Source organism: Pavona decussata, unplaced genomic scaffold (genome assembly GCF_977016875.1).
Source record: "Pavona decussata unplaced genomic scaffold, jaPavDecu1.1 SCAFFOLD_28, whole genome shotgun sequence".
NCBI lineage: Eukaryota > Metazoa > Cnidaria > Anthozoa > Scleractinia > Agariciidae > Pavona > Pavona decussata.
In genome coordinates this window covers 1,955,680-1,979,189 of record NW_028145451.1, presented here as the reverse complement: position 1 = coordinate 1,979,189, position 23,510 = coordinate 1,955,680, and the positions used below count along the sequence as shown (strand labels likewise).

Genomic DNA, 23,510 nt, shown 5'->3' with positions numbered 1-23,510 from the left:
GGCTCCCTCAAAAGAGGCTTAGAAAGTGTTTGTGAAGGTGTCATTAATATACCTCTGACTACAAAGCATGAAAAGGCAACGATTGAAGCTGAAAATTTGTTGTCAAGCGAAGGCCGGCATTTGAGTACTAAAGGGTAAGGAGGGGTAAAGGCATTTGAAAAACGTTTTGGCTCAGAGGGAGGGGAGGGATTTAAACAAGTCAATGGTTTAAAGGTTTGCCCGAGGGAAGGATGCTGAAGTTTACAACTGATCGGTGTATTGTATATAGTGACAAACTAAATACAATTTACTCTTCAAAAACTGATTCCTTTCGTTTTCGCATAGTACTATCGATAAAGTTAAACAACAAAAACAAAAGTAAAGGCAACAGTGCTTGCCATATGAAGGGTGTTGTATTGTTTTAGTGGAATATGCTATATTCACAATAAAACGAGGACTAAAAGATTCGTTTTTTTGTCGGTTTTATGTGTGAATATCGCGAAACGTTTAACAGCAATTTTTATACCATTTCAGTTCCGGTGCGAATTCAATTCCGGTTCCTTAAAAAACAACATACCGGTATCTATTGATTTGTCTTAACTTGCTCATGCGCAGTAGATTCATACAGGCCCTTTGATTTTCAAGCGTACAAAAGAGTGAAAACCCGTTGCCACCCGCGCTGAATAAAGACATGAATTTTTGAACCATTTTCCCTCGCTTCGTTTCCCGTTGACGCGAAGGTTAATTTGTCTCGCATTGAAATGAAAAAAATAATTTTTTGTTGGAAAATATGACGGATGTTCCCTCGCGAGATAAAACGCTCAGTTAACTGGCTGTTTTGAGTTGGCTATGTAACAAGGATTTCCCTCCGTTCTGCTTAAACCGAAAACGCTGATTTCAAAGAAACAAAGGAGTCACGTGGGACTATTGAGCTTTCAGGGACTGAGTTGTTGATTTGAACGTTCTTCGTTATTTTACGGATTGTCCTTATAGAAAAAAGAACTTGAAGGTTTTAGTGTGTTTTTCGAAGATCAGAGATTCGAAATGTGGAGACATCTCACTGCCCTTTTGCTGGTTATGTTACAGTTAGCAGTTTCACCCGGTGAGTTGACTTGTCTTTTCATTCTTATACGCTGTTGAATCCATTGAATTGGTTTCACCCTAATTTATGAGCGCCTTAATGGTGTTTTCTTTTAAGTCTAGATCAGAATACTTTCTTTTCTTCTCATGGCAACCTGTTGTTCACATTTTCCTCTAGTCCAAACAAGTTCACGATGAATAAGCATTCCTTCGCTCCATCCTTTTAACCATAATAATTTGGTTCAGAGACAATAAAAGGTCAAATTTCGTTTGATCGATAGGGTTGTCAGGTCTTACGTCTCTTTATCACGAGAATAGAGAATTTTAGAAAGAACATGGTACCATGTAAAATGGGGAAAACCTACACGAATGTAAACTTTTCAAGTTATGTTTTTCGTAGAGTAAGAATATGATTTTAAGAGCTGAGTGTAAACAGATGATCTTGAATTTCAACATATCCAGAATTCATGAACCCACGCATTTATTTCTTTCGTCAAAGATCGTTGAACTTCGCTGAGTAAGAACGGTCCTTAATCAAGTTTGTTCACACCGCTAAGATTAGTCCTTATGAGTGCGCATTTTCTGGTGTAAACGCAAAAGAAGCAGCTCTTTACTGTAAATTTTGTGTGTGACTGCGTCCAAGATGTTGACCCACTCTAGATCCGGGAGAGGCAACGCCAAAGAATTACTGTACTGTTAAAGTTTCTCTTTTCATGTGGCTGCGGTGTTCTTGGCCCTTCTCAGCTTGAGTTCTTAAAAACCTGCCCGGTAAAAAGACGCTTTAATATTGTCCCACGGCAAATAGAACATTGCACCGTTCTGTGTTTTTTAGGTTGTGTGGCCTCCTATCTACTTTATACCAACGTGTGTAGCTTAATTTGTTAAAGCGGTTTTCAATTGAGAATAAAACTAAAACTCCCTTAAGTTCTGTAGTAACGCTAACCAATTATAACACACGCAAACGACAATGGCAACCAATCAGCGTTCGAAGCAAACACGTGCAGACATCGCAAAACGCGGGAAAAATTTGGTGCGCAAGTTACCTGAATGAATTTAGCAAGACCAAAGTTAATACAAATTTCTTTGGATTCTCTTTTGAAAAGCACTCAGCTTGTCGTTACTACATTAGATGTATTTCCTAGGAAGCAGGTGATAGTACAAAGCATAGTTAAAGGCAGTCTGACTCGTACTAAAATCAGTATTGTATTCAATTTGTTCTTACCTGGTTTTATCTTAGGGGGTGTTTGCATGGAGGGAGGAAGATCCTAGAAGGCGGATCATCCTAGCGCTATATGTTTTCTGTGTTCACTTTACATGCAAAAAGTTGTACTTGGCCCTAGTGCTAGGATCTTCCTAGCTGAGAGATAGGAAGATCCTAGTACTAGGAAGATCCTAGCTCCATGTAAACTACCTTCGCTCGGAAGATCCTAGTACTAGGAACAAAAAAGAACAAAATGGCGGCAGCCAAGCGTTTAGCTTCTAAAGGCCGACAATTTTTCTTCTTTTCTTTCTCCTCTTGGTAACCACTTCGACCGAAATTTCTGCATGTAAACCAAATGAAAAGTCGTTTCGCCTTCTAGGATCTTCCTAGTGCTAGGATCTTTCTCCCTTCATGTAAACAGCCCCTTAGAAAAGGAATTTTCTCTTTGGTCGTTTCCTCTGCATATTCACTTTATCCTAATCTGTGCTTTTAATTTCAATCTTTCTTTCAGCTAATTTCAGCGACTCATTCTCACTTCAACGTTTTAACTGCCCGAAAAGCTTCACATTTACAAACGCGCGCCTGCAAGGAGGTCTGCAAGCCGGTCACTTTGAGAGACTGGGCCCGCCAGATGACACCGAGCTATGCGTCCAGCGGTGCTGCGATCAGAGGTTATGTGACCTTGTGGCGTGGATTGGTGACCATTGTTACTCAGTGTCCTGTGTGAACCGTGAACTGTGCAAACCTGTCAGGTTACCAAGCTATAACAGAGGCATGAGGCTGATGTACATTGCTTCAAGGGAAGATACTGAAGACGAAGGTGTGAAATGCGTCTGTGTATACAGCTATTTCAATTAACGTTGTCGGGTCAAAGCTTAAAGCTTAAAGACATCTTCAAAGAGGCTGCCACCTCATCCATTTGATATCCTAACATTTCTCTCATCCAAATGGCTCGCCATCGTATATCTTCACTGGACAAAAGAGGCATAGCTGATTTTGATGAACTTATACATAAAAAAACAAAGAATCTTGAGGTCTTGTCTTATAGCTTTATACTTTGATCCGACAACGTTAATTGAAATAGCTATAGACAAATCCCATGGGTGGGACAATTGGGTTTTCCTAGGGTTCTCCCTGGGTACTCTGCTCCGTGCTAAAAATCATTAACACTTAAATGGATTTATTTCAAATTCTTTATTTTTATTTCTTCTCCTATGCCTGTTTGAGACCAAGCGCACTTCTCGCACACCACTCGTATACGTGTTGAAGATCTTTCGAAAAACTCTCGTACACTTAGCCATAAATCTCTGGTATACCGCTTGAAAACGTTTGACACTCTTCTTAAAAAAATGTCACCTCAAAATTTCGAAACACTGGAAAACTAATTCCTTTCGTTTACGGGGTACCAAATATCGTTAAAAGTGTGAAATAAGGTCAACTAACATTTTCGTTAAGCCAATAACAGCTCGTAAATTCTGGTAGTAAGATTCCGTTCCCTAAAGCTTTCTACATCTCAGTGAAATTTGAGCTAAAGGACGGTAGCTTCAATTGTTAATGCGCATACGTTCTGCGCATCTCGTGATACTCGGGTTTTCTTCGGGTGGTGGTTCTAATACAGGGATATTTTTGCGCGATTTTAAACTATGCGGAGAAAGCAGAACTTAGCAAGTGCTTTTGGTATCCAAAAAGAAAATTGGGGCACGGTAACCATGCATTTCTTAGAGATAATAAAGCTTCAATTTGAAAAAAAAAAAACGCCATACATTGCTTTGTAATTTACTGTTTTTTAGAATAATTGTTGCTTAATTATCCCTAAAAAAAGCGTGGTTCCCCCAAATTTTCTTTTTGGATTTCCATAGCCCTTGTTAAGATCTGCTTTTCCCGCATAGTCATAAACCGTCCTTAAGCATCCAAACAGATCAAAATGTATCAGCTTACACACAAACGCCTTTAAAAGTGCACAAAATGATCTGGGAACACTGATAACAAGAGTAAAGTATTTTGTTTAAATGTTCTCGTGAGGTGCGCCTGCTTATTGTACACCACTTCGAAACCTGTCGTAGTCCTCTCGGAGACCTTCGGGTTTCTCGGACATCTCGTAGATTCCTTCAGTTGTATCTCTCGTGCACTTCTTGTCTACTTTACCTACAGCTCTCTTACACACCTAATACGCCTTTTTCAGCAGAGCATGTAGTGCTTCATATGCACCGCCGTCTCCGTTTCCAACACCACTCCGTGAAGGCTTCAAATGTTAGCCTTTACTCGGTTTAAAATACTCATTCTTTGTTAGGTACGAGCTGTTGAAGAGTACATGTACTGATTTTTCCATATACTTCTGTCTTCAGTTGATCCCAACCGGAGAGAAGTCAACGACATACTTCACTTGATGCCCAGTGATGCAAGGTCTCTGAACATTACAAAGTTTTTAGCTTCCTACAGTAGGACTCACGAGCCTGTTGGCTTGAAATCCTCTGCTCATGTCAAAAGAGTAATTCGTTCGCTTGAGGAAATAGAAGATGAAGACAGCTCTGGGCTGATGAAAGGTGCCGCTGCAAGTGACATGAGCGGGATTGTCATGTTCAGCGGTGATTATTACGAACGCAATTCGGAAAGCATGAACTTTAGATTGGAAGAGCCCTCAGGCGAGGGGGATTGGGAAGGAGGACCGATTGGCGAATCAGGTGACGAGCAAGATGATGACGTAACGGATGACATCATTCAAAGTCAACCGCACGGGGTGACCGCGGTGAAGAAAACGGAGATGGCCACGGCGGTTGATCCTCGCGGAATAGAGAAATTTGACGGTGAATCTATCGACGGAATTGCCAGAGGTTTACAGCAGGACCTTGTGGGCAATAAACGAACATCAGAACTGAGCCTAGGAGAATCTGATCAAGGAGAGGAAAACACGATGGGACTTTCAAGTGCTTCTGGAACTAGCGACGGAGAGACGTTATTAGCTGATGATATTGAATATCAAAGTTCAGGAAGTGGATCTGGACTTTTTAACAAGACTATTATGCGCGAGGTACAGCGCAACTTACATAAAGTATGGCGCTATGCCTCGCCCGGCAGAAACCTTGACATGGTGTCGAAAGGACCAAAAGGCAAGGAAGAGGAGCGAAATTTGCAAGAGATTTATAATTTAGTAATAAAGCATGAATCGAAAGCAAGTTCTTCGTTACATGATGGAAAGAGGGCGCCAAAGGAGGGGATGTCTGGTGAAGCGAGTGGGTTCAGTGATGAACATTCTGATGGCTCGGGTGATAGCGGAGATGAGTCGAATAAAAAACATGAACTCGGATCTGCTAAAGACTCAGGTGAAAAATATGAGACGGTATCTGGTATCGGAGTGAAAAGCGGAAAGGATGAAAGCCAAAAATTGTTGAAGGACGGTCTTTCTGGAGAAAGTAGTGGACAGACCGATGATTTGGATGTTTCTTATGAAAGCGCCAGTGGTTCAGGGGTTGTAAACAAGAACCTCATGAAGGAAGTTGAGCACAATCTCCACAGCGTGTGGAGGTATGCAGCGCCTAAAAAGGACTTAGATATGGTGGCCAAAGGTCCGAAAGGAAAAGAAGAAGAACAGAAGCTGAAAAAGATTTATAACATTGTAAGAGAACACGAAACTGGCTCGGCGTTTATTGATTTCGAACTGCGAAAGAAAGAGAAATCTCTTGACGATAGCGACCAGGCACAAAAGCCGCATAAGCATGTTCATAAAAGTCGTAAAAGCAAGGTAAAAATAGTCAAGGTGACCCACAACTCCACCGAAGCAAAATTATACAGGTTTCTAAAAGCCAGAAAAAACAGGTACAACAAGAATCTGAAACGTCTGAAACCCTGGGGGATGGGGATGGGAAAGCATAGCTCGAGGCGCAAGACTGAGGGGAAATATGTAAAGCAGGTTGGAGGAAAAGGCAAGCCAAGTAGCAGTAAAGAAGATAAACTTGCTCTTCTTGGAGAAGAGATGAAGGAATTAGCGCCAAATGGTGAAAAGGAAAGTAAGACGAAGGATAAGGAAGCCAGCAATGAAAAAAATGGTAAAGATGGGACTAAAGAGATTTCAGAGAAGGAGCCGCCCAAGCAACAAACTGAACCGCAACGCGAAATGAACAGAAATAGAAATAAATCGGAAGAACAAAGGGTTGTACTTGACAGACAGAAACCTTTTGATAAAACGCAGCTTGAAGTCGGAAGGAAGATAGAGGAGATGATTTTAAACAGAATGGCAGAACTTGAGACGAAGAGACTTGGCAAGAAAGTTAAAGGTAAAAAGGAGCATTTGAAAGATAGCAAAGAAGAGGCAGAAGAAGCGGACATGGAGAAAGAAGTTCCAAAAGGTAAGTATTAAAGTGTACTATGCCTGCGACTGATGGGCTCTCGCGTCTTCTGAGAGTCCAGTAGACTTCGAACTAGATGAGACCATCACCACAGATAAAGCCATCTCTGATGTTAGGCTCGCTGAAGTGCGATTTTTATCAAGATTTTGGCGATAAGTAAGCAGCTCGATTTCTAAAAGTATAGCTTTGTGTCGATGGACGACTAATGTAGCTGTTCAGTTATGCAAACACTCATGACTACTTTTGATAGTTTTTCAACTTAGTATAATCCGGATAACAGACGAAGTGTTTCTTTATAATGTTTACTGTTTCAGTTGAACCGCAACCCAAAGAAGATAAACTGGTAACAGAACTGGAGAAGATTAAGTTCCTAAACGGTCCTTCTACTGTTTACAACAAAAGTAGATTTGTGTACCTGAAACAGTGTGGGCTGTACGTGGAGGAATACAACGTTTCCAAGGTGAGAGAATTCGCAGAGCATACGCAATTGTAAAGCCTTTGAGGCGGCCCTTTGGGGCTTAGCGCGTCCGACATTCCAATACAGGGCTTAGCTATAACTGAAAATTCTTGTGATGTCGGTACTGATGATAAGTTACATGTTAAGCGAATAAAGTGCAATCCATAGAATAATTATTTTCCTATTCGAATTGTGCAGGACTGGAATAGTCTACCAGGGTCTATTGTTGAGGCCTGGAGCCTAGACCGTTTTAAGAATGCGCTAAAGCGATTCCTTCGATTCCTTCTACCCGTTTATTGTTGTTGTTGTACATCAGTGTTCCTAAATATTTTACGATTTTATGTATATAGCTTATAACTTTTTAATCCTTTTAGTTAAGGAAACGTCATAGGGCTAGCCTCTAGGTTTCGTTTTCAAAATGTTGTTTTATAATTTTATTTTCCTCATCTTGAATAAATGTTATGTTATGTTATGTTATGTTATGTTATGTTATGTTATGTTATGTTATGTTATGTTATGTTATGTTATGTTATGTTATGTTATGTTATGTTATGTTATGTTATGTTATGTTATGTTATGTTATGTTATGTTATGTTATGTTATGTTATGTTATGTTATGTTATGTTATGTTACAACTATACGCGGGAAAAGCAGATCTTGACAATTGGTTATTGGAATCCTTTTGAGAAAATTAGGGGTAACCAAGTATCTTTAAGAGATAATTAAGCTTCAAATTGGGAAAAAATGCCATACATTTTGTATTTTGAAGCTTTTTAGAATTATTGTTGCTTTATTATCTCTGAAAAAATGCGTGGTTTTCCCCAATTTTCTTTCTGAATTCCAATAGCCCTTACTAAGATCTGCTTTTCCCGCATAGCCATAAACTGTACAAAAACACCTCTGTATTTGGAGCCACCGTCTTTAAGGCATTCAAGTTATGCTTTAATTTTCTTTCAGACTCGAGCTTCGTGGAACAACGATTTATTCTCTCCCTACTCGTATCTGTACGAGATGCCGAAGAACTATCATACTTGTAACTCGTCTCTTTGGATGAACCACACTGACCTTCGAGGAGATGTGTTCTTAAGTTTCCGTGTCATGTCCATAAAGGGAAGTACTATGATCAACAACGCTAACATCTGTGAGAAGTACTGTTGCCAAGAGCCCCGCTGCCAGTCATGGACTCTGAGATTACAGAAGGCAGACACGGCTAACTGTGCAAAAGGTAAGCGCTGCTACTATTTTTAAAAAAAAAGCGATGAGTGAAATGAGGCTGGCGAGGTCATTCGGGAAATCTTTCAGTGAAGAGTTTTTACCCGGGGTAAACCCTGACCCCATCTCAAGCCAAAATATATCAATTTATGGTATCCTTTTTCAGACCTGGGGCCCGTCTCTCGAAAGTCCCGGTAACTTACCGGGCCCGATAAGTGTCTTTGGTGATAAATATTTCTTAACAAAAGTCAATTTTTGTTAGCTTTGAATACTAAATTTTAAAATCTTATAATTCTATGAAAACATTGGCCAAGTGCCATGTTTGTAATCACTGTGTAATCGGCGAAAAATATACTCATCGGGCCCGGTAAGTTACCGGGACTTTCGAGAAACGGGCCCCTGACCTCTAAAATTCGCACCCATTTCAGACTCCATATCTATTTCTGTAAAATCCATACCCGTTTTCAGACTTTCAGACCAAAAAGGTTAAAATCTTAACCCTTTTTCAGACAAAATGGCTCAAAAAGCATTTGATACCCTTTGGCGCCTTACATACCTATATAACTTATATCGGGGAGTTCTTCCCCTCCTCCCTCCCCCCGCTGTCATTTTGCACCTCTTGTAATGGCAGTAGAATATTATACTAATTGTTTAAACGTGTACCTAGCACTTTTGGCCAGACATATAACATGACTCGACCGATTGCTTTCAACTTTATCCAAATCGTATCAGTCAGACGAAAACTGTATAATGATATTCATTAAATGGTAAAATCTCGGCCACGTGCACATACTAAGTAAATGTGAAATCCTGAGTACTAATTGTATTTTTCAATAGTTGAGATCTCTCTCCTCCTCGGAAGCCTCTTTCCCAGCGCCGGGATCGAGCGGAGACAAAAAAGGGACTGTAGCGAGTGAAATAATAAGATGCGCGGGGGATGATGGGAGGTGGAAAAGAGAGAAAGGAAGCTCTCCTATTCTCAGTCTTCCTGTCGTTCCCTGCACCACTTTTCCACTATTCCGTTCTTCTTCCCATTTCCGACTTTTCGTTCCTTTTTTATGAAGAAGCCTCTAGGGAGGAGAGAGAGAGTTGAGGTGCGGTAGTGGTAGTGATTAGTGCGTCGGACTTTCGGTGGGTCGGTCCGGAGATCAAAGGATGTCTGGTTCGAGAATGAGTTGGTCTTTGCGTTGTCTTTTTGTTTCCTTAGACAAGAAATTTTGCTCCACATTCTCTCTCTTCACCCTGGTGTATAAATGGCTACCGGGAGCCGAACCCTACGACGGAACTAGCATCCGATCCAGGGGGGAGTAGTAATACTCCTGGTTGCTTCGTGCTACAGAACACGGATTTAAATACAGCCGTGTGGGCCACCTACGCCGTAGAGTGACCATACCTGCCTATTCAACACTACTTCTCCTTGAATTGTAAACTGAAATTGGAACTCGAACTCAAACTCATTACTTCCCTGTATTGTCGTAGTTTTTCAGTTTTCTTATGAAGTGATTCCATTCCTTTAACCATTATAGGAACGTATTGCTGCTGGCTTAAGAGCGCCATTCCAACGCCCATCCAGGACGCAGACCATTGCACATCCGGGATAGTACACCGCGAAAGCACGAGACACCCGCCTTCTGGAATGCGATCGGCGGTGCCCCTCGGGGGACTGGGTACTGGCTCATTCGAACTTCGCGCCGATGGGACGATTCACGAGTGGACGATTGAGAACCAGTCCCCCGGAAGTTCAGCGAAGCTCAATAAGGGGGCACTGAACATGGCGGTGTTTGGTGTAAGGGTGGCAGAGGGGGACAAGAGCAAGGCTGCCCTGTTGAGGATCCATGCACCCCATGGGTACCCTGGTGTGGATAGTTTGTCATACTCAGGGTCGTATCCTGTGAGCAAATTGACTCCTGGTAAGTGACGATATCGATGCTCATGAATCATGCGCGCCGGCATTAAAAGTTTTCACGGTCCCGAAAATCCGACTGAGGTGAAATTCCGTTAAGCTCTGTTGAGACGCCAATCGTGAAAGGTTCTGAATGAAAGGAACACTGAGCTTAAACCCATTGCCATGAATGACAGCTGTATGTTGATTTATTCTACGAATAGTCATGAAGCGTACTTTTCATGACTTGAAAACGAGCGGAAATTGTTGTTATGATCTTAGATTGATAAGACTATATTTCAACCGTCAATTAAGAAGTCAATTTTTTTTTATAATTCAAGTCGAATCTTTTGATTGCGTAGATCAAGTAAACTTCTCATATATACTGATCCATTTTTATGTACATTGTATTTTAATCGAAAGCGAGGCTAAGTACAAAGCTTTTCATGTGAAAATTAGTTTTGTTTGCATACGAATTAAAACTAATTTTCAATGAAAACTATGCGCGAAGCCTCGCTTTGATAATGGGGTTCAAAGCAACTCGGAAATGGCTTATTGCAAGGATTGACAATAACAACAGAATTGTCAACTTTATTTGTACTTAACAGTCACTACATTAGAATTTGAATCACGTATAGTTATGAAATAAAGACGAGTATTGGCTGCCGCAAAATAATCACAGCGGGCTAGAAAAATAGGCCAGCCATACTGTACTGTTCTTGGAATAAATGTAAGATAAAGAACTGTCACTAAAGTTCTCTTTGATTATTCAGCCCATTTCTTTTTCACCGGCTAACAGCACAACTGCGCAGGTCAGTTTTCCAAGAAACGCATTAATTAATTTTTCTCCAAAAAACGCGTACGTGCCGCGGTGCCAGATGTTTACTTAGCTATCCAAATACTATTAGATAAAACATTTTATTGCCTTTGTGCAAGGTGGTTACTTGGATAAGCAAATAGCCAGATAAAACAAAAACATATGAAAACTTACTCACTTTTTTTAGATTAAAAGTGTAAATCAACAATGTTTGAAAATATATTTCTTGAATCTGCCTGTCAGAAAAATTTGTTTTATACAGATTTTTTTTTTTTACTTTGAAAACGTAACCGTGAAAAACCTTACTCATGCATCTTACATAAAACAAGTGAATGTTTTTTTTTTTCGTTCATTCAATTTTGGCTCTTTTTTCAGTGTCCTTTCATTTAGTATATTCGATTTTACGCCTCAAACGTATCCATCATTTCCATTGTTGTAAAAAATGAGCTTCTAGCAAAAACAAACACAAAGGAATCAGTTTTTGTTTGTTTGTTTGTTTGTTTCTTTATTTCTTTCTTTCTTCCTTTCTTTCTTTTTGTCTTTTTAATGTATTTTATTGCTCCCATCACCGTAATTTTTGCCAAGGAAGACGATGAAATCCGTCTCGTGTAAGAATTTGGAGGACGTGAGTGAGACTATGTTGATCTGAAATCGTGCTGCAGTGAACAGGATCACCCAACGAGAATATCAAAACAAAATACTCACAATGATATATCCTGTGTTCCCATATCGGTTTCTGCCCTGTTAAGGACATATTCGTGAAAGGTACTACAGATTAATCTGTTCAAATGTTTTAGCTGAAAATTTAACTAGCAGAATTTGAACGTTTTAGGAAACGGAATATTATTCTCCGAATTTACAAGCTGTTGTTGGCTTTACGCAAATGCTAGCTGCCCTTTTATTACATTTTTAACGACATATTTGCCACTTCGAGAACGAAAGGAATTAGTCTTTCAGTGTGACGCAATTTTCAACTGCCAAAGAAAACTGTAGATTTTCTTTGCAGGGAAATCCAAATTTCTGAATTTCTGAGGCGTTTAAGGCCATCCAAACGGATATCCACCGAAATGAACCGTTAGGGGCCCTGCCCATTACCTAGTTGCTTTTACAGAATACACGTTTGACTAATCGTGCAACTTCATTTCGAATATCCCTCATTCTCCACAAGTAGAGAAGAGGGTTCAATGAAGAAGACAAGAATACAAGTGCTACTGAGGCGTTGAACAGTAAAAAGGCCCATTGATTATATTTTAAAACTATCATTAACCCGACGGCGACGGTAAAAGGCAAGTAGCAACTGTAAAAAACAGCAAGAATATAAAGGATCGATTTGACGAATTTCTTGTAATTGGCGAAGTTGATCGCTGTTTGGGCGTTGTTTGGGCGGGGCAATTCCCTCGCCTTGGTTTGTTGCTGGTGGTGTCGAATTATTCGAAGAACTTTGAAGTAAGCAACTGAGGTGAACAAAAGGCACAATAGCGTCATTGAAATAGTTGCGATAATTACTGAAACGTCGTACAGATGAAGCACACGATACACAACTAAAGGTAACGGAAGAGGCAGTAGAACTGCAACGGCAACCCAGGCGCGGCACGTCGTGACTAAAGATCGACGAGACATTTGCAGCCATCGTTCGATGGACAGGGCGGTTATTATCAGGACCGTAAGGAGAGAAAAGTAATTAATACAACTATCGGCTACGATTCTTGTTGCCAAATAAAGCGTGGGCCATGTATTCATGTCGAGTATGTTTATGTCCATTCCAAATGCCCTCGGGAGGTAAATAACTGCAACGTAAAATGGCTGGCTGATAAGTCCAGTACAAAGGTCAGTGAAGGCCAATCCAGCGAGCAGAATGTACGAGGGTGATCTGAGAGACGGCTTCCTCCAAATTGCCGCCAAAACCAGCGAATTTCCCGCCATTGCGATCGGCGACAAAATGGCGACGATAATTGCGTTCCAGAAGTAAAATGAAGTGAAGGTGCTGTTTTCCGCATCTTCTGCGTAGTGAGAAGAGTTAAGACTGAATTGAGAAAGAAGAGAAGTCGTATTGTTCAACATATCGCCGTTTTCATTCGATATGGAAATATCGACCGGCCCTAGATGAGTAGTTATTCTAAATTGAATAACTGTTGTTGTACTGAACAATTTTGTACGTGGAAATCTCAGTGGTACCATACACTAATGGAAGTCTCCCTCTTAGAAAGTGTTGTGCATAGGAAATTTTCATTTTCCTTCTTGTTTTCCTCTTTCCGTCATTGATTGATTAAATAGTATATCCGTTCGGTAGAATAAGTCAGTAGAATTGACAAAATGTCACTCGGATTGATGTTTTAAAAGGTCTCAGTTAATTTGAATCCCGTTCATGTTGTGCTTTCTTATCTTGAGCAAATCAAGAGGCGCTTCAAGTTTAATTGCAATTGCAATATAAAGAAACATTTTCCGCAAATAATTAGGAACATCCAACGATTCATTTCGGTGGATATCTCTTCGTATCGCCTTTAGGAAAATTTTCATTTTTTTTTTGTCAAAATGTCAGCTCAAAAATTTCACAGCCCTGGAAAACTTATTTCTTTCGTTTTCGAACTGAGCAAATATGTCATTAAAAATGCGATCGAAAAAGGTCAGCTAGCATTTCAAAAAACCAACAAAAGCTAGCAAAATTCGGGGAATGAAATTCCGTTGCCTAAACTACTTTTTGTGACTTAAATTTTCAGCGAAAGAATTCGAACAGATCGATATTAGCTTGCACAAATATGCCTTTGAAGGAGAAGAGGACGTGCTAAGAACACAGGAGACATTATTTTTAAGTACTTTTTTTAAATGTAATTCTGGTTTCAATTGGTGCTCCTGGTATAATGTCAGCTATAAGTAAACGGCAATATCAAGTTATATAAAATACATGTAGCACTCCTTATCATACATAGTGCTTTTAGCATGTATAATTAGCCAGGACATTTTAATCCCTCACGCGAACTCTCGTAGTCTATGGAGCGATTAACTTTTTACGAACGATGTTCAAATTGATTGTTTCCAAGAAACCCCTGATTTGGAGTCAATGCAGCCTGCAATGCTATGGTCAGCGGATGATCGCGAAGTTAACAGCCCATCGACCGAGTGAATTGTACCTCACAACAAAAACTCATGGATTACGTAATTCATGAAGTAAAAAGGAGGCGGCCAGGGACCGTGATTGACGTTTTAGTCCGCTTAACGGCTTTGTAATTATTACTTGTTATTTCTGCTGTCATGTAGTCCTCTCCATTTTTGCTTTAACCCCAGCAACATTGTTTTTACTACTTCTTTTCATCCTCAGGTGGTTCCATCACAGAAAATATCGACATGAGTCTGTATGCCTTCCCATCATTCCACGTAAGAGAACCACATAAGTCTGCAGTTCCCGCCGTTGCCTTTACCTTGAGCTTGCGCAATAAGGCAGATAAACCGCTGGATGTGTCGTTTATGTTCAACGTACCGCTTGGACAACAAGAGGACACCATCAGAGTAGGAGACAACTACGGTGAAGTTGTGTTCACCAGGTATGTATTGCAAATGGCGCAGTTCGCGTAAGCTCTCCAGTGCAAGGAATACAAGATAAGATAAGACACTTTATTTAACCTGGGAACATACGCTTAGCTATGGTTCAGTACAACCTGCCACCAGCTAGTTTGCAGGTATGCCACGATACTCATTCACAACATCCAAGTGTTTGTTGTTCAGTTGCTGTTGTCGCTTGTTAAATTTGTTTGTTGTTCAGTTTTTTTGTTATTTTCGTTGTCGTTAATTTTGTTTACTGGTTTGATACTCTTTTCTCCTAGCAAAGATCGCAGATCTCAGATCGCAGCCTACATAGATAGACGTAGATAGATAGCGGTAATATCATAATTTTAGAATATGGTATGGTAGGGTACGATAGGCGTACAAGTCGACGTAAGTGAGCGAAACTAGCCCTTCGTGAGTTTTCAAGAAATTTCATGCTTGATTTTTCTAGACGTTCGATACTCATTCACCTGAATGTGAATTCAGCGTTTAATCCGGATTAAACGTCGCCGGCCTCGAAAATAAGCCGTGCAAGAGCAAACCGTATTGATAAAGGCCGCCTAAATAAGCTCTGCGCGTTGTTTAATCGAAGCTGGACTTGAGCTCTAAGTAAAAATGCACTGTTCGTTTTAAACCAACTGCATAGAAGAAAGTAATATTGAATTTTAGACTAAGTTTGCTGTTATTACAACTGTTATTGTTCTTTTTTAATGAAAAGAGTAGTCATTATTTCAAAATGTTTTAGTAAGTCCCCCCTACTCCCCCTAACAAACGCCGCCCTCGAACAAGCACTCCATCAACTAGTCAAAAATTTAATAAGTGCCTCGTTCCTTGTTCAGGTAAATCCGGAAAAGGACGCATTATTAATTTTATTTTATTTATTTATCTTTAATTGTGATACATTCAATACAACTCTTTCTTCAATAAACCGCATTCTATGACACTACAGCTCACATTTCGTAGCAATGGAAGACATTAATGGAATTTGAACCTCTATTCCCTAAATATAAAGATTGTTTATTCTTTGAATTTCACACCCTTGTAGCCTTAGAGAAGTGTTTTTCAGTTCATTTCTTTAAACACGGAGACAAAGATTGTCTAAAGAAAACAAAGAAACATTACTTACTTTTTTCTTCTCTTCCAGAATGATAAAACCTTCGGACTGCGCCCATGCTTGTTCAAAGATGCCAAAGTGCATGGCGTGGACAACTAATGGTCCCACCTCGTGTCTTTTGAAGGACAAAATGCCGCTACATGCCTGGGCCACCGGCATTGTGTCCGGTCTCAAGGGAGACTGGACAGTTGAGGACTCCATGTTGACCTGTCACAGGCCCGGGTTTTTCCCTCAGAGTGGAAGCACCACCTTGTATGCCGTGGACGACGAAGATAGCATTGGCTCGTTTGCTGTTGCGGACGATTTTGGTGATATCTGGAAGAACTTCTCCAATACTGGTAAGTGCACGGCTCACAACACAGGGAGCAGAGGAGTTCAGTTAGAGCGAGACAATAAAAACGTCTTACCTCTTAAAGTGCAATTATGAGTATAGTTTCCCACCAAAAGACCTCGTCTGCGATGAATTTATGTAAATTTGTGACGGTTTATTGCTTTTAAACCCGATGCGATAGTTCTGTTTTCAATCGTTTCGTTGCGAGCGCCATTATTTTGAACTGTAGCAACCGCTGACGAATGCAAATGTGTTATTCCGTTGGCCTTTGGCCAACGGGTTGTCTTCGGAAAAGGAAGCTTTCCGAACGAGACCGTCGCTCACCTTAAGCTACTTTGGAGACTACGGTCGCATTAATCAGTGGTCGCTACATTTCAAAATAATGGCGCTCGCAACGAAACGATCGAAAACAGAACTATCGCATCGGGTTTAAAAGCAATGAACCGTCACAAATTTACATAAATTCATCGCAGACGAGGTCTTTTGGTGGGAAACTATACTCATGATTGCACTTTAAGAGGTAAGACGTTTTTATTGTCTCGCTCTAACTGAACTCCTCTGCTCCCTGTGCTCAAACTAACCCTCTTATTGTAGCTATAGTCCATTCGCCACTCTTACAACTAATTGACGTTGTATTATTGGTCATTATCGATTCTTTTTTGCTTTTAAATTTTTCGTGCGTCATCATTTTGGATTTGGTGGCAAGCCACGCCCAGACACGAATTCAGTGCAAGGCTTGCGGTGCAAAAACAAAGCTTTGTATTCTCCTGAGACTCAACATGGCCGCCAAGTAACAAAGGTCTACTGCGTTGAGATTGGTGCCGTGCCCAAGCACCGTTTTAGGGTAACATAACATTTGAAAATATGTATATCGATAAGACCTTGAATTAAGCTTCTCCACACAGATTTCACCACGGTTTTCCTATTTTGAGCAAAATGTCACACTGAAAGCTTGAAAAGTAGAAAATAGTATGTCCGGGCATACCTTTTCTCTTCAAAACAAAAGAACGATATATTTTGACCTTAAATATTTTACCAGTTCCTTGTAGTGCATTACCACTCCACAAACACACCCTCATTATTCTCAAATTTTTGACTAATTTACGATTCATGTGTTCGTTTTTGTTTTTTGTTTTTTAGGAGAAATTGGCGTCTCAAAGTCACTTAACAAAACTGGCATCCATGGCGCTGCGTCCATAAAGAGAACTCTCCAACCAGGGGAGACTAAATCTCTGACAATAATCCTCTCGTGGTATTACCCCCACCGCGATTTAGCGAAAGTTCACGTGGGCAACTTGTACTCAACTCTTTTCAAATCCAGCCAGGATGTCGCACGGCACATGCGCAAAGACCTTCTCCAATCGGTAATCGATATTCTTTCGTGGCAGCGACCGATCGTTGGCTCTCAGCCCGTAAAAAAGAAGCCAATCAACGAAATGGTGAAGGATATCCCAGGCGCCTCAAAAGAGGGCAAGGTCAACGAGCTCCCTGATTGGTTGAAGGATCTGCTTGTCAACAGTATGAGTTTTTGGAGGTCTGGGTTCTGGACCGAGGATGGCAGATGGCGACAGTGGGAGGCTCTTGACTGTAACGATATTGACACCATTCAAAACGACATGCAGCGGATTATTCCTTACACTGTGTTCTTTCCTGGTAAGTGGTGTGACAGTTGCTTGTGCCTGACAGATCGAATTATTATTTTATTATAACAGTTTTAACTTAACAGGGTAGTGCTTCGTATGGGCCTTCGTGTCCCGTTCGCACCTATTCTCTTGGGTTCATAACTTTCCCCATTTTATCGATTATCTGTGCATTGAACTGTAACATGACTTTGTTGTTTCACACAACATTTGATGTATTTACAACTAATTGAACTTGTTTTCATGAACGAAGGAAGCGCAAGTGCAATCACAGACACAAAGATAGAAAATATCTGAACATTGCACTTACATTTTCTCAGTGTTTTTATGACTACTTTAAAAATTCGTTTTAATGGCAAGTTTTGATGATAATTCATTTAAAACCTTACCAAAATTCACAAAATACAGCATTGTATATTCAATATAATTCTTGCCAATCTATCAGCCAGGACGAAAAGGCCACGGAACCTTTATCAGCTTAAACTACCTTTACGAGCGACGGATTAGCGTTTGAAATTGTACCCTCCCCTGGACGGCATCGCCAACCTCAGTCCGCTTCTGTAAATAATATAGGGAACTTAAGCGTAGACGTTCGTGAGCCACGGACGGCAACCAGAAGTGGAATTTGTTCCCTTTAAGGAGCGTTTTGACGCAATCGCGTTTGTAACGTCAAGCCGCAGACGTCCAACAAGGGCTTTTCCCGTCCGTTGTGAGGAGCAAAAACGCACCAAAAAAGGAAACATTGGAGTTCTGGTTGCCCTCCGTGGCTCACGAACGTCTATGCTTAAGCTCCCTATAGTCTTTTACATGCCTTAAACTGTACGATAACCTTTACGCTTTACTAGATCTCGTACGGGACCTTCTGCTATCTTGGGCCGACAATCAGTATTCCAGCGGTATGCTGCAAGAAGCGCTCACATCTGGCTGTCTTGGGCCGACAGGAAAGCTGGGTATTTATTTTATTATTATTCATTATCATATATAGTGGAACGTTTTCACGGAAATGAATAGGTGACCGTCTTCTATCCTGAATTAAGTATACTAGAAGCTAAAATAATACAGTTACCTTGTTTAAATAACTCGAGGAAAGCTCCCGCGGGGAGACCAATAGCTGACGCTGAAACCCGGAGAGTACGTACAAACCTGTCTTCTTTGAAGACCGTAAAATGAGAAGAATACGTCACATAAAAACTCTAAATGAGGCGCTAGAATGATATTCAATGGAAATTAAAAAAAAAAAAAAAAAAGGAAAAAAAAAAAGAAACAACAGCAACAACAGCATGCCAGCCAAGGTTTTATAAGCAGGGATGGCGCAGTGATGAGAGCACTCGCCTCCCACCAATGTGGCCCGGGTTCGATTCCCGGACTCGGCGTCATATGTGGGTTGAGATTGTTGTTGGTTCTCGTCCTTGCTCCGAGAGGTGTTTCTCCGGGTACTACGGTTTTCCCTCTCCTCAAAAACTTACCATAATTTCTAAATTCCAATTCGATCTGGGTAGTGTCCTCAATTGGTACTCTGCGCTAAATATATTTGACACTTAAATAAAGGGGAAACATTACGCCACGTGGATAATGACGTACCGTAACAAACGTCCTTGAAGGATTAACGTTGTTCATTTTTCTTTGTCCTCAGATTACGCGGGTGGCCGAGTGATGGCAGATACCACCGCCATGTTTGTTGTAGGACTCTACCACTATTACCAATGGACTGGGGACCAGGCTACACTCGATAGACTTTGGCCGGCTGCAAAAAGAGCGATGGCTTGGGTCATGGTGGATTCCACAAAAGGTGCCGTTCTTCTTAAAATTTTAACTTATTCTTAAGGAGCAGGTGAAAATATCTGATACTGCCACTAAAACGTCGGTACTTGTAATAAATGAATGGGAATTTCAGTGGCACGCCACAGAGTGGACATTTGAGGAAATACTCTTCGGAAATTCATACAGAACATAAAGAATTGGTTGAAAACAGAAGTGTTGAGGAATTAATGTCACCAAAACAATTTTAACAGAATATTTCCTACCTGATTGTCCTCTTCAGTAATTCGACAAGTAGTGTACTGAAACATATATTTTGATTAGGATAAACTGTGTTTGGCTGAAGATACAACCGATTATTTTTCACCGGCATTGATTTTCCATTATACGAGTTAGCCGAACAAAGAAATCGATCACTTTTTTTCTATGAAACCGACACTTTTTATGAAGAGTTTTGGCTCAGCAAAAATGAGGTATGTCCCAGAAATACTCGCTAATGAGATTCATAAAATGCATGATAGACATCACAAAGTGTCCCCTAACCTTAACTAAAACACAAATAATTCTGTCAAACATGAAGTCATATGAAAACGACCAAAAGGTCTGATTTATATGAAGTACCCAAATTCGGGGCTAGGTCCATTTCTGGACATAAGTGAAAATGAGCATCTGTATAATTGGTATAAGAAGAGGTTATGCGGCCCTAATGAGCCACATGCGATGTGTTGCATTTTAAAAGCGTTTCATTGACTTTGCTGTAACTTTACTTCAGGCACCGGCCTTCCCTTCAGAAAAGTCAGTAGTTACGATATCGTCGCACTCGACAAATACGATCACGACGCCTACAACACCTTCATCTACCTTTTGTCCCTTCGTGCTGGGCAGGAACTGGGAACAATAGCGAACGATACTAAGTTTGTGTCAAACTTGCGGCAGTCACTTGATCATGCGCAGAAAAGAGTCGACCAAGAACTATGGGACAACACCAAGCAGTTTTATCACGCTTGGTGGGACATGGAGTATGGCTCTCCTGATTGGATCATGTCTGATTCCTTATATGGTCAGGTATGGGCGTACAGCCTCGGTCTGGGAGATCTGGTACCTAAAGGCAAACTGAAAGCGCATTTGTTGAGCGAGGTTGAACGGAATGATTCGCCTTTTGGACTGAAGGTTTTGCACACAGGCGAGCCGGAAATCGCTCTAGAGGACACGTCAATCATTCTAAGCCGGCACACTCCCGGATGTAAATCGCTGGAAAACATCACGAAGCATAATTCTGTTTGGATGGGGGCGGACGCTGATTGGACCTCGCTCATGTTGCATTTAGGTAAGAAATTGGTCGCACGTAAATCTACCTTGCAATGAGGATTTACCTCGTTCCGCGCGCGAAAATCGAATAGAGCGTACAGTTTTTTTATCTTGGGATTTGCGTAGCTTATACTTTTGTATCCGTTCAAGGCTTCCATTTTTTCATATCATTCCCTTAAGTGAAGTAAATTCAGACTTGGTGGCGTACCCGTTAAGTATGAAAATTGCATGCGTAATTATTCACAGTTAAATACATTAAATGCATTACAGCTTTGGACTGACGAATTTAACTTGTTATAAAGTAGGCTCTCTGGATCAGCTTATTTTTGCGCCAAAGTCGAATTTAACTTTATTAGTCAGGCGTTGGAACCAGACCTAAGAATATTTCAGTTTTCGCGTTTTAAATTCACTTCACAGATGCGGATCCAGTAATGGCTCTAAACCGAGCGAAGAGGTCACTTGACCACTGGAGGTCCACGTTAAATGACCAATGGAATATTCATGGCCTCATCGCTTCCAGTGGGTACGGTCTGGACGGACTTCCATGGGCCACATCACATTACTCCTTCCACCTCGTTCTCTGGCACATTCCTCTTGCGTTGTCAGGTCAAATGTACTTCGCTCGCAACGCGTCGTTGACATTCTGGCCCAAGTTTCCAATTCCGTTCAACCTACCGTTTTTTACACCCAAAGCTATAGGGACGATCGAAGGAGCATACACGAGGAGCAGCGATAGGGAAGAGGATTTTGAGGAAGAAGAAGAAATGTTTACGTTCACTGTTGACTCTGGTGAGAATATACAAAGTTACTTTATAGGAAATGCTTCCATACGATTTTTATTCACACGCTTCAACAGTGCATTAAAGATTGTAAAAGGCAATTTTCAGATATCTCTTCACGGCTTAAATTTCAATGCCTATGCACTTAACAGAGAAGGATTTAAATCTACTTACAATCTCTACACTTGTTGGTGCTCACCGACATAACACCGCAAAAACCGTGCGACACCCAAAATATTGTTTGAAAGGCTTCCTTTTTGTAATTAATTGATCCAAACATTTGGTTTAGAGCCACTCCCCGATTCTCTTCGTCGCAGCTTTACCTCAGAAACTTTGCCACTGCACGTACATTTCCGGTAGTCTCCGGCGTACTTTGCAGTGAAAGAAAAACTATTAAACCATCAAGGCCCTGTTATACTAGGCAATTTGTCTTGCAACTTGTCTCGCAGTTTCGTTTCACTGTTGCAACACAAGTTGTACGAAACGTTTTATAGTGTAACATACCCTGAAATGAACTTCTCAGCTCTCGCGATGTTTTTGCTGCAATCATTCCTGCACGAACTCGAACCCACCTCTACTTTTCGCAACTGATGTGACAACAAAAAAAATTGCGAGACGTGCTCATTTCAGGTTATGTTACACTAGGCAACGATTCGTGCATCTTGTGTCGCAACAAAATTGCGAGACAAATTGCAAGAAAAATTACCTAGAGTAACAGCGCCTTTACAAATAAACGTGTTGCCTTTTTCTAGGCGAGCTGAACCTCAAGAAGTTGGCTATTCTAGGAAGCGAGTATGGAAAAGGTAAAATAACGCTCAAGAAAGGAGAATCCGTGACATGGTCTCGCCCAAAGCAAGACGTTAAAAACATTCTGCAGCAGCTGTGATGTCGAGAACGCCGCCTGCGAGGGCTTCTGGGATCGTTCGAATAGAGGCAGGAAAGATCAAAGTGGCGAGGACACAAAGCCGTCGTATCATTGGCTATAGCAATCAGAGGCTTCTCGTGGCTTATTAACCCATATTTCTGTACCTTTACAGTTCAGGTTATTAGTTAGTATAGTTTATAATAACTACAAAAGAATAAATTTATTTTTTAGTTTAAAGTTTTTGGCGCTAACAAAAGAGTTCATCAGTAGTACGTCACGTTCTCCACAAAACCTTGAATTTGGTCATTTCACGTTGTTGTTTTGCCGAAGATGGCGAAGAAATGTACCAAAATTTGTAACGCGCATGCAGGTCTTTTTTTTTTTTCTCGTAAAACCCTATTGTTTTGTGGCATTCTCGTTGCCGTCGTCGTAGTTCGGCCGTTTAAACTCCCTTTTCTTTGGACATTGTGGAAGGAATCGGCTAATAAGAGCTAATAATAACAATTAGAGTTAGAGAGGCTTACTAGAAAGGAGGCTAAATAGAGAAGGATTCTAATTAGATGGCTTCGGGATTTTGTGTTTATAGGCTTAACAAATCGACGGCAGTTTTCTATGGTCTATACTCTTATAGACCATAAAATGACGTCAAAAAATGTTCAAAACTCAAGTGGAACCACGAGCCGCAGGCGAGTGGTTTCACTGCCAAGTTTTGGACATTTTATGGCGTCATTTTATGGTCTATAAGAGTATAGACCATAGAAAACTGCCGTCGATTTGTTTTTTACAATAACATGGAAAAAGTACGAGCGGAATTGGCTCTTTTTTTCGTTGAGAAAGCGCGCACGTTACATCTGACGTCATTTTTATTGTCTGTACTCTTATAGACAATAGCTACGAGCCAATCAGCGCGCGGGAATTTGGACAGTTATTGTAAAAACCATCTTGTTGTACATTTAAATGATTCCAGACATCCAAGCGGACTAAATTAGCACTTAGCACTTGATGGCACTTTGGGAACGGAATTGTGATAGTTGCATGCATGATCGCAATTGGAAATGTTTTTAAAAAAGAGGACTTGTTCATATGTGCACCACAATTTCAATACGTTGTGAGCTTGCGGTCTAATGAATTACATATGGTACTCTCGTGTATTCAAAGTAAGTTTAATTTCCAAACTATACCGTTAAACAGAATACATGAAACA

The 23,510-nt window shown here is 40.7% G+C and overlaps 2 protein-coding genes across 2 annotated transcripts; one reads left to right on the top strand and one right to left on the bottom strand.

The window, feature by feature from the left end:
• Positions 1 to 664: 664 nt before the first annotated feature.
• LOC146485053 (uncharacterized) lies at positions 665 to 23,184 on the top strand. The gene is made up of 14 exons (XM_085104004.1): positions 665 to 1,081; positions 2,772 to 3,080; positions 4,606 to 6,603; positions 6,918 to 7,063; positions 8,018 to 8,285; positions 9,799 to 10,182; positions 14,288 to 14,510; positions 15,656 to 15,963; positions 17,097 to 17,609; positions 18,442 to 18,546; positions 19,230 to 19,385; positions 20,127 to 20,681; positions 21,080 to 21,451; positions 22,194 to 23,184. Exons 1-14 carry the CDS (start codon positions 1,024 to 1,026, stop codon positions 22,325 to 22,327), a joined length of 5,529 nt encoding a protein of 1,842 aa, XP_084960130.1. The 5' UTR covers positions 665 to 1,023; the 3' UTR covers positions 22,328 to 23,184.
• Positions 10,652 to 13,262, bottom strand: LOC146485054 (high-affinity lysophosphatidic acid receptor-like). The gene has a single exon (XM_085103758.1). It carries the CDS (start codon positions 13,147 to 13,149, stop codon positions 12,067 to 12,069), a length of 1,083 nt encoding a protein of 360 aa, XP_084959884.1. The 5' UTR covers positions 13,150 to 13,262; the 3' UTR covers positions 10,652 to 12,066.
• Positions 23,185 to 23,510: the final 326 nt, after the last annotated feature.